The 11956-nt window shown below is 47.8% G+C and overlaps 1 protein-coding gene across 1 annotated transcript; it reads right to left on the reverse strand.

The window, feature by feature from the left end:
• Positions 1-8679: 8679 nt before the first annotated feature.
• Positions 8680-10283, reverse strand: CUNH1orf109 (chromosome unknown C1orf109 homolog). Its single transcript, XM_042833850.1, has 4 exons — positions 10021-10283; positions 9772-9951; positions 9584-9702; positions 8680-9160 (listed from the first exon to the last, which is right to left on the reverse strand). The coding sequence occupies exons 1-4, from the start codon at positions 10281-10283 to the stop codon at positions 9120-9122; spliced, it is 603 nt and encodes a 200-aa protein (XP_042689784.1). The 3' UTR covers positions 8680-9119.
• Positions 10284-11956: the final 1673 nt, after the last annotated feature.

Here is an 11956-nt window from a genome sequence, read left to right on the forward strand (position 1 = left end):
TTTATTACCAGTAGCTTCAATAATGTCAGCACAGACCTAAACTGGAGCTTTGGAGAACACACACTCCCCAGAAACAGACTAAGCTGTGCAATGTCACAGCTGCGTGCTGCAGCGATACGGAGGGGCCTGGACCCCCATGGGGCTTCAGACAGTGACAGCTGTCAGGTTGGGTGCAGAGCCTAAACCTTCCCGGAGGGGTTGATGCAGGGAATTCCCTTCCAAGTGGCAGAAATATTTTGCACCCCTCACCAGGCTTTCTGCTCTCCAGCCCAATACTGTTGTGCAGATGCGGCTAATTGGGAAGCAAAGCAACAGGCTGATCCAGTGAAATCAAGGCAAGCCAATGAAATGAGCAATAACATTCTCTGGCACTCGAGAAACTACTGAACGCAAACCTGCCAGCGAGCTGACATCTCCAGAGCTTACAGCCTAATCTTATTAAACTCGACCAAAAAGCCTTTTAGAGTTGGGGGAGCAGTGTCCAGCAAAAGCTGGTCTGGATTATTCCTCAGGCACCTCAGGGCTTTGTGCTTGCTGTTGGATCCCCACACCTGCAGTGGGGGAGCCAGGACCCCCTGTGCACATCTGGAGCAGAGCTGGGGGGCTCTGCAAGGCTGAGCTTGATGAAAAACAATGGGTGCACAGCTGCAGGTTGGGAATCCCCCTCAGCACAACTGCTCCATCTCCATCTTCAATGGTTTCCCAGCCTCTAGCTCCAGGCAGGGCAGCCTGGAGGTTCCGTGGTTTTAGAGCTGCTCCAGATTCCTCATCCTTGATGCACAGTTTTTCCATCCTTTCCTTCTCTCCTTCCCTGCTTCTGACATTTGACTCATGGATAGATTTATTAAGTTTAAAAGCACTCCTTGTACAAGCCTCAAGAGCGTGTTCCCCGCTCCACAGCCTCATCCGCCTCTTTTCCACTTGCACAACCTGCTTTGACCCTTTTTCCCAGTGTTTTGGTGGAGAGGTATCAAAATCGTTCCATGAAGCAGAATTCTCCCAGCAAAGCCACAGCAGGAGATATTCCCTTTCCTTTGCATAACAACACGGTGATCTCTTGAGGAAGGAGAGTTCTGTGTCCTGGCCTGGACAACCCAGGAATCCTCTTTCAACCACTTTCCTCTTTCTGAGCAGATTCCTGGACTTTCCCTTGATCACTGTGCGCCATACCTGCAGACACACAGCCATATGCATCCTTCACCCCTCACACCTGCACTCCTTTTTCTCAATGAAACCCTTCTGTCCCCACTCCCAGGACCTCCGAGAATCACGGCTATGCAGAAGCAGATTTTAAATACCCCCCAAATTACCAAAAATCTCAATGTTCCTCAGTCACGAAGCATCACAGAAGAGCCAGATGTGGCAAATGGGGCCTGTTTTGGTACAGCAGAGGGACAATCGAACCAGTTGATCTAATGGCCATCTTTATCTTCAGACCATGCAAACCAATGAGGCCTGAACAAGTCCTGATGGGCCAGTCCCCAAATTTCTGTTTTGTTTTCATCTCTGCTTAAATTTCTTTGTCATTTCAATGTCTCCATGAGGTGAGGAAGACGGTTGGACATAAGGGAAGGAAACCAACAATGGCATGTTATCTCTCAGGCATCGAAAAGAAGAAAAATCATCGGATTTATTCCGGGATTCCAATCCCTCCTGCACTGCGACGGATCCCAAAACAGGAATGCAGTGCTCTCTGCCAGTGACAGCAAGGAAGAGCACTGTTCTCATCTCTGCCTTCTCCCCACATTCAGGTGCACAAAGCAGAAGTGCCTGTTGTGACTCAATCCGAATAGTGGGACACAACGAGCTGGGGGAATTCAGCCAACAGAACAGCTTTGCTTACTTCTGCTTTGGCTTCCTCTTCATATGTTTTTTCTCAGCACTGGTTGATGGATTTCAGACCCAGAGAACATTAAGAAATGAAATGGAGAAGGCTGTGACACGCTGTGCATGGTGCCAAGGAATGGCGGTGACGCACGGCAGCTGGCGGCTCGAAGTGCACCTCACCCTGGGACCCCAAACTGCCCTGAGCCACCTCTGGGTGCAGCTCCTGGGGTACAGAGCCAGCAGGACGGGCACCTTCTGCTTCACAGCTCCTGCAGACACCAGGAAGGCTTCAGCGGGGTTTGGGGTATCTTCAGCAATCTCCCCCTTGGAAGTCAAGAAAGAGGAATCAACAGGAAGACGGCTGGGACCTCGCTGCTGCACAGCACAGTTTGTTCCTGGAGCTGGCTGTGCTTTGTGGAGCAGCCTTGCTTTTGGAGCAAAGAGTCAGGAAAGAATGGGGCGTTATCGGAGCACGATGCAGACTGCATCCTTTCCACTGTGCCACGTGGGTTACTCCCAGCAATCGCTGCCAGGTACTATTTGAAACGAGACCATAAGGTCTGACCAGCTTGAATTCATCTCCTAACCTCAGGAGAGAAGAGAAAAGGTCCTATTAAGCTTGGTGCAAAGCTGACTTTGGTCTCTGGCTGACAAGTGGCTATGGACTATACACAAAAATGCTCTAAAGCTGACTGCACCAAATGTTTCTTCTCCACCTAACGCAGTTGTTTGGGATTCGGTTAGAAACAAAACTGCATCTTGTAGTTTTTAATAAAGCTCTTGGCGAGCAGTTCAAACACTGGAGAGGGGGAGCGGGAGAGAGAGGTTGAATTTATGGGAGCGGGAGGAGATCATTTGCTTTCTTAGGATTGAAAAGATTAATCGTCTGCAAAGGCTCTTGGATTCATTCCTCACATAGCAGAATGGTTAGGAGACTTACCGGCTTGATATTCTTCATTCTCCTTCCCCAGGTGGCCCAGAGACTGTCTGGACTGCAGGAAAAAGGACTGGGAGCCATCCTGTGTCAGCTCCTGGTGAGGAAGGAGCAGTGGTGCAGCAGGAGGAGGAGCACGAAACCCCACAGTGCTGTGAGATTAAAGATCTGTGTACTGTTCTGTAAGCTCTGGTTGTGTGGTGATGGTGAATGTGGGGCTGACAGGGAGCACAGAACAAAACAGGTTCATCCTATCAGCTCTTACCCATTGCTGGACCACCAGTGGCACCAACACCATCATAGCAAGTCTCCCAGTTAATGGAAATCCTCTCTCCTAACACCAGTATTCTGCAGTCAATTCATAACATGCTGAGGTGAACCCCAAAATACAGACAAGTGGAAGGAAAAGGCACTTTCCCAAGGCCACCAAAGAGCCCAAAGGTTTCTAATATCCCAAACACAAGGCAGCCCTTGCTGAACAGCAAGCATGAAGAACAGATGAAAAGCAGATTGGGAAAAGGAGAAGAACCAAGGAATGACCACAGGGAAGTGCAGGATGCGTCTCCAAGGCAAGCCAGGGGCTGTGCTGAAGAGCTGCTCCCCAGGATTGTAAACTGACCCATTCATTACTTCCAGCCTCACAGACCTCATCGTGCCCTGGGACAACAGTTTGGCCTTGGCTCACGCTGAACAGGCTGTGAAGCTGCATGCTGCTTGAAAGTAGGAGATGCGAGCAAAGGGGAGACATCAGGCCTATCCCAGCCTAAAGGAATAGCCACCCCCCAAAACCAAACTTATTTGGGAAGTAAGATGAGAGGATAAGCCAGGAAACACGGTTTCCACTGTTGTCTTGCTGCTGTCCAACGATATCTAACAGACCACCTAATGCTGCTGCTACTGGGAGGTTGCAAGCTGACAGTCCTGCCCCTCGGTTGGGTGTAAGTGCAGTACTGAGTGCTTTCAGAACTTCATAGAAAGCCATGGAGCAGAGTTGTATGCAGAAAATGAAGCCCTCAGCACTATTTATGAATGCTCACCGTGCTCCAGTTTGGGTGCAGGGCGCTGCAGCAGTGCTCATAATGCCATATTTTGAGGTTGTTTCACAGAAGGCTAAGATCAGCCTTATTTTCCAAATAATTTCAGGAAATATAATGTTTGCTCCATCTGAGAATGAATGAGGAACTCGAGCAGAACTGCTAAACATAAAAGTTCCTGGACATCTGGAAAGGATTAGTCAGGAAGGTGCTTGGGACAAGGAGTTCAGGCAAGTTCAGGAGACACCTACTGTACATTTGTTTCCACAGAAAAAGGGAGGAGGAGAGAAAGGGTTGAGGGGAAAAGCAGGAAGGGAGGATTGAAATAAAACCTACACAGGAATGGCAGATAAGGTGGGAGAGATGAGAGCAGTCTGACTGCTGCAGAGGGTCTGCTAAGCAGAGAGGGCAGGGTGCAGCATCAGGGGATGGAGCACAGAGGCAAAGAACCGACCAAAGAGATTTTTGTGCCCATCTTTGCAAGGCCAGACAATGGGCCCTGAGCTGAGCACTTCCTCACCACAGGAAAGCACTTCCTTGCTTTGTAGCCAGATGCGTTCCCTTTCAACTCACGTCTATAGGATTAGCAGATTTTGTTCCCCTTAGAGCTCACCAGCAGCTCAACAGGGCAAATGCTGTGATAAAGTCAAGAGCACTCGGGAAACATTAAAGCGTAGACAGCCGAGTGCTAGGAATGAGAGCTGCACATTCAATTAATGTAGATGGGAGAATGTTTGTTTTATTTCTGAGTGGATAAGCACTCGAGCAGGCTCTGGGGCCCTGCAAAATCACAAAGGAGTGCTGCTCCAGGCCAAGATGAAAGTCTCAAAGAATTAGCATGGAAACCGCAGGGGCTTGTGAAACTCATGCTTGGTTTATTAAATGACTCACAAGGCTTTTTGTCACATATTTCTGCATCCAACTAAAATCAGACTTAAAATCGGGTGCCAAATTCTTTACCTTTTTTTTTTTTTCCCCCGCCTTGTTATGGAAATTTGATTCTGAAATCTGCCTGATAACCCATGAACTTACGCTAAAGGAAAGCTTTTGCTGTTTCCTGTGGAAGGCTGCAGTCCTGAATCTGACACTCCAAATCCATGGATGGACACTGGACAAAGATGTTGGGACAGTGGTATTTATCCACGTGCATGAGATGCTACCACTGTTTGGAGAGTTGGGAGGGACACAATGCATAAGAACATGCATGTTTTCAATACAATGGCAGGAAGGTCAGAAAGCACACCTATACTCTACTATAGAGTGAGAGAACGGGGTGATATAAATGTGTCTAAAATAAAATTACCCATAGACAGCCTCATTTCCAAAGCAGAACTTTGTAGAGAAGCTAACTTCCACCCTAATGAAAAAAACAAACCGACCAGAGAGAAGTCAGATGCTCCCTATAAATGTTTGTGGGTATTTAAATTTAGTAACTGATCTTATTTTGTGCCTTCCCCATAAGTGAAGAATAACTATTTTCAAATTAAGTTAGTAGGAGGTAAAGCTGAGAAATCAAAGCATGAGCTCTGTGTTTCCTGAAAACTTCACTTTAACAAGGTAGCTCCAGCTGCTAACTTTGTTTTATTGCATTCCTAAGAGACAGGTCTTCATGCAAGAACTCTTTAAGAGCTCTGTTCCAAAAATAAAGGCACTCAGAGTTATTTTTATGGCTAGGTGTGTTATATCAGTTAGTCTTAGGGCAAGCAATGCCTTTGGTGCTGCTGTTACCTCCTGACCTCACTGGGCTGGAGTCTCTGTCCACTCACACCTACCTGGTGTCCTTGCTTCCTGGAGCAGCATGCTGGGGCAGCACTGAAACAACAGCATCCGTTCTGCTTGGCTGCAGGTATCTGGCTCAGCAGTGCAGAGTGCCAGGGATAAAAAGAGGAGGAACAGCCTTCTCACCTGAGTGCTCTGAAGTTCAGCCTGTGGAGGCTAAATGCCCACCCTGACTGTCTTCATGGTGGGATGCTTTGAACCTGCAGATTCTCCAGCAAACACAGGCTGAAGGGAATCTCCCATCTACAAGGAATGACATTCTTGTTAACAACTGGGGATCTTGGCAGCCTTCCTGAGCTGCAACATACAGACCTTGAAACTGAACAAAACCCACAGTTGTATCCAATTAGAGCCCTCTGATGCAGAGGTTCATTTGTGCCCTTCCAGAAGGCTGCAGACAAATACAACTGATGACACGGCCTATCAGCCATAAACCATTCTTGGTAATTAATTGCACCAGAACTTCAACAAGCCCTTCCTTCACCCCACTTCAGTAAGAGTTGGATCATGGCTTCCCCTCTCAGCACTCCCACAGCACTGTCATGAACCCAAAAGACAGATAATAGAGAGCAAGGCTTCCAGGAGAAGCAGAAAGGCCACCACTGAACTGTTCTGAGGGCCTTCCAAACTTTAAATCCATTTGTTCCTTATGCAGCTCGAAGATGGGCTGCCAGAGGAGTATTAACAGGCTGTACAGCCTTTTGTGTGCACAAGTAAAGATAATTTTGCATCCACAAACAACACGATTGATTATTTTCTAATGATAAGATGAAACCTCAAGGCCCAAGGGAAGATGGTACCCCAAGAAACACCTTACAGTCATCTGTCTTTACTTGCTTTGTGCCGTATGTGATGAGCATAAGATCATACAGCTGTTCCCTATCAGGTTGTCTGCCCTCCCCTCTGGCTTTATATTGACATTTTATAGCAGAGAGGTTTCTTGTATCCTCTCTACACTGAAGTATAACAGCTCAGGATTGAGCTCAAGCTGTGGCAAAGGGACTGAGCTCAGAGTACGTCACTGTGCTTAGAAGTGACAGTAACAAAAACTCAGGCACACATTTGTTGAGAGGTCAGATCATTTTGGCCCATTCTTGTGTCACTGAGAGACTCAAGATGTTCGTGGGAAGCAGTCATAAGCTCAGAGCACCCTCAGACAGCAAACCAAAGACAGACTATCGAGAGTGGTGACAATTACAGCACACACCAGCCAGCTGCATGCAGAGTCAGGCAGTAAGCAGAAGCAAGCAGAAAAATGCAGCAGCTCACACTAAAGGAATGTCAACAGACATGAAAACTGAAGTCTCTTCCCTCCCATCAAAATGCTTACTGTAAATTTGCAAAGCAAACAGCTTGGCAGCACACTCCGAACACAAGCAATACATCTTCACTTCTGCCACAGGCTCTTAGCTATCAGAAAAGAGACAGGTAGATGGATAAGAGAGCTTGCTATCATCTTTGTTCTTTGCTGTATCCCAGCATAAAAACGTGTTTGTCACATGGATTTAGAGTGACAGTCTCTCCAGACACCAGCAGTCAGCTGTCACAAAAGAGCTAGGAAGTAAATCTACTGCAGCCTGTCATCCCCAGCAGACACTCATCCTTTCCTTCAAATCAGAACTCAGTTATGCCCCTAGGGAAGGTGCATGGGCTGAACACTCAGAGCAGGTGATGGCTAATAAAGTTCACCTAGGGTATTTCACTGGCCAGATCCTAAATACTGGGGATGTTTGAATTTCAATAACCCAAAGGTAGAAGGTGAATATCTGGAGCTGAGAGAGGAGTCTGTGAGCTGGGAGCAAAGTTTTGGAAATCTGATGAACTTCTGCACTGTGCTGTGCACAGGAAAATAGATGCCTTATTCTGAACCAATACTGTGATGCAACCAACTGCACCAGAAGCACTCTGACAAAAGGAGTCAGTGACAGGCCATGGTGAAACAGAGCTGCTTGAGGATGGGAAATACTTTGCACGCAGAAGCATCTGCATTGAGACTGCTACACAGCCATTAGCTAAATAAACTTCATTCTTGGCTAATCTGCCAAACCAGTATCTTCACTGCATCATCTGCTTTATCTTAAGCTGAAACAGTTGGAGGAGGAGCCCGTTTCTCACTTTCCTGGGAATGAGAGGGCCAAGTGAAAAGCTCCCCAGCAGCAGAAATTTGACTCGGCAGTTAAACTGCACTCTTGCACAAGATCTACAGGGGATGCACAGAGCAGAAGCCACAAGAGCCCCTTTCAGGGCAGGCTGGAGGACAGGATCAGCACCAGCAAGCATTCCAGGGCCCTGAAGCAATTTTGGGCTTGCAGACACAAAGAGGAATTGCCTCCCAGCCCCCACGGCCAGCAGATGCCTGGAACACCTGCCCTGTATGTGCTCAGAGCAGAAACTGCCTGGCTTTCCATGTGCTTAACACCCTTAGTTCGACAAACACTGATTTCATCAGTCATGACACCCTGAAGTCATACCAAAGCCAAGTGGGTGACGTGATTTTTTCTTTGCAATTAAAACTGCATATTAAGTACCATTCCTCTCCAAAGAGCTGTCAGCTGATGGGGAAGCACCGGCAGCAGCAGCCCTGCGCAATCGGCAGTCTTCAAAGGCCGCCGCGCAGAGCCCTCTGCAGGTCGAGCAGTGCCCTCAGGTGGTCGAATGGATTCCTCGGGCTTGAAACTTACTTTGTGCCCTTATCCTCCCCCCAGAAAAGGGGGAGAGAAAGACAGAGACAGCAAACTACAGCTGTAGCTTATGCTAGAGACACGAATCCCATCACTTTCTCAGAACGTTACAGAGCATCATTTTCACTGCCACCAAAAGGTGAACCTAAAACAGACAGCAGCTGCTGGCATAGAGCAGGAAGTTTTAAAATTGAGTATTAAACGTGCCCTTGTAGAGATATTTCTTTTCAGCAAGTGATTTTTTACTTACATAAACATGTCTTCCTCAGAAAGATACAACACACTTCAAACTGCCCACATCAGAACTCAAGTGTTCATGCTGGTTATGGTTACCTTCCTAACCACAGACACAAGCCAAATTTGGTCCTTGTTCCAGGAGGGATGAAAGCAAATATATTGCTCAGAAGGACAATGTACAAACTACTTATAGTTCCTGATACGACATCTTTTATTTAGAGGATGTTATCTAAAACACTTTTCCATCAAGCTGCTGTGTCTCACGTTACCTTTATTTGCAGCGCATTTCACCGCTTGTTTACAAGTTAGTCACAAAACTTTTTCTCAGCATACAAAACATCAGTGGGGGGGGGGGGGAAAGGGAAGACAACTCCCGTAGCTGAAGACAATTTCTTTCTATTGTCATGACCTGTTGAGCTCAAGCTCTTCCTCAAACACAATCCACCTCAGCTTGAAAATGGAACACTCCAAGCACTTCCTACAGAGGTCACCTCATCCACCTTCTAAACACTGCCTCAAATAATCTTCCTCTTAGTGGTTATCTCAGGATATACCACATGATCACACAAGCTGGTCAACATCAGTCCTGCATGCTCTCCATCTGAAGCCTTACCAGCAGCGCAGCTGTCACTGGTTGTCCAAAAAGAGAGAGATCTTAAGAAAAGAATCTGAGTTGGGAAAGAAAAAAAAAAAACACAAACACAGCTATTAAATAATACATTTTACCTGTATTCTGTATCAGCAGAAAATTATTTCTAAAATCACATATATATATATATTCATAAGCTTATATAAAGTAAGTTTGTAGACCAAATGAAATAGATTACCAAGTCCCTTATAAAATAGCAAGAAAGAAAACTGCTCCCAGAAGATCCTGGAATGCTGGCATTTACCACCAAATTGTGTACAAGACCTGTGAGCTGGTTGATTGCAAAGAGCAAGGACAGAGAGCACGCTCAGCCACTGCTACTGAGAGAAGCAGTACAAGCAACACAGGATGTAGGCAATATGCTGGCCTTGTACCTTCAGGGAAGAGATACCAGCACAGAGCTCAAAGAAACATCCTTTAGATCCAACATGTGAAGAACTACCTTGCACAGTGTCTTCCCCATAACGCTCCAAAATCCTCTCCCAGGCCTGTGGGAGGGCTTCCATGTCTGCCAGGCTGTCACAGCTGACGAGCAGGAGGAACAGTCTGATCTCCAGGTACCTCCAGACAGCTTAAGGACAACACAGAGAAAGGGACACCCAGCAGCCCAGCATTGCTACAAAAGGATACAGGTGCCGGTAGTAACGCTCCACATCCTGCAGTTCCTCCAGAGCATCGGCCAAAGACGGGCAGCGCGGCCCGCGCCGCAGCACCTCGGTTAAGCTCAGCTCCGCCGCCCGCTCCTCGTACAGCCGCAGCACAGCAGCAGCGCCGGCCCCCACCGCGTCCCTCACGGCGCGCAGCTCCTCCCTGCACGGCTCAGAGCTCAGCGGCGCCCCGCACCCCGCACCAGACCCGGCCCCGCCGCCTCCCCCTCACCGCCGCTCGCTGAGCTCCTCCAGCAGCGCCTCGACCGCTCCGCGCTGTTTCCGCCACAGCCTCTCCCTCAGCTCGCTGAAGGCGTCCAGCGGCGTTCCGCCCCACGCTAACCGCTGCGCCGCCCGCATCTGCGCCGCCAGCCCGGCCAGCGACGCCAACAGCGGCGCACAGGCGGCCACAGCTGCCCGCCACGCCGCGTCTCGCCGCTCCGCTGCCGCCGCCCACTCCCGCAGCGCCGCCACCATCGCAGCCATCGCCGCCATGCCGTCTGCCGACCCGGAAGCAGTCGCTGCGTTATGCGTCATCATAAACGCGCCAAGCTCCGATTGGCCGCACCGCTCTCCGTTGGGATTGGCTGCGCTGAGTCTCGCTGAGTTCTGATTGGACAGCGGGCGGGCGGCTGTCGGTGCTTTAAGGCAGCGAGGCAGCGTTGAGGCGATTTGTCTGAGCTGCTGGGCTTTTGCTCGTTTGCTTTCTTTTAAGCAGGTGGAGCAAAAGCATCTTTACCGCTTCAGCTAGAAACGATCATCTCTGTGCTCAGGGAGAGCTCTCTGTTGTCGCACTCAAAGTTGTTTGCGTTCTGTTAAACTGTGTTAATTTCTTACGTAGAGGAGCACCTGCTGCAGGCTTTACATATCAGCCATCAGAAGGCAGAATGTTCTTTCTCTGAACCTGAAATAAAAGAGTTTGACTAAAAGTGCATCAAGCAATTGTAGTAAAATCGTTCACTTTCGTAGCAGAGCTTTGAGGGCACTGGAAATGAATGAAGCCGTGCTCAGCGTCTGTCAGACCGTTGTTCATCCATTGGTCCATCCATCGTGGTCTCCATTTATCTTCCTTTCATTAGAATGTACATATGTTTTTTCCCCTGGATAATAATTAAAAGGCAGCTACATTATTTGCTCAAAGGCAGAGACCAATTGGGCTTGCAGACTAGCAAGCTGGGTAGAAAGGCCATTCTGATATCTTGCAGAAGGCACTAGCAGAGGACACAGGTGCCTGGAGTTTGCTTCTGTCTAGGAAAAGAAAGCAACAGATCAGATCTGTTGTACCAATTCCTCTGCTGAGGGACTTTAAGAAGTGATGACTCTCAGTGCAGTACCTGACATAGCTAAAAACAAGTTATTGGTGCCTGGGATTCAAATGGAAAGCTGCTTGGAGTTCATGGTGCTGCCGTGAATTGCAGTCTTTATGCTTTTGAGGTTTTAAAGTGAACGCATGCATTTTATTGGGTTTAAAGAACTGAAGATCTCAGGTGATTTGATAGCCTGTCAGGGAGCCCTCTGGCTGAATTGGCTCCTGTAACTTGGAGATTATTCAGTGATGTCTGGAATGACAGAGAACTTTCCTTATACACTTTTCAAAATTTTTAGAAGCTGTTCTCCTGAAATTGGAAGAAAACTTGGACATGACAAACCTTTGTTTCCCCCTTTCTGCTCATTAAAATAAAATTGATTCCCTACAGCTCCTTGACAAAGAAACAAATCCAGCAAATGCTGTTTAAACAGAATAAAAATTCCTCCGTCATTAATATATATATTTTTAACTTTCTAAATGCTTATTGGAAATTGAGACATATTTTTTCATTCCAAATTCAGGAAAACTCACCTTTAGCCCTTTCCTAGGCAGTCGGATTTATATCAAAACTCAAACAGGAACACTCGTCTACTTTTTTCTGAAGCGAGGCAGGACAGAGAAGTCTTTCATTTGCTTTTCCTGCAACCACCGCAGCCTTACTTTGGAACAGCCTGGAAAAGCAGAGCTCTCTGTAGAGCGCCAGGGCTGTTCAGGTCGTGGCAGCTTCCAGGTCTTAACTGCAGGTGGCAATATTGTGCACTACTGATCTGCTAGGTTTGCTCTGCTGAATTCTACGAACAGTCGTTTACAGAAAACCCAAACAACTGTAAATAAAGCCATGAAGCGCTTGGGTACAAAT

Source organism: Centrocercus urophasianus, unplaced genomic scaffold, assembly GCF_019232065.1.
Source record: "Centrocercus urophasianus isolate 14NV4802_14NV808 unplaced genomic scaffold, USGS_Curo_1.0 seq_43, whole genome shotgun sequence".
NCBI classification, from domain to species: Eukaryota; Metazoa; Chordata; class Aves; order Galliformes; family Phasianidae; genus Centrocercus; species Centrocercus urophasianus.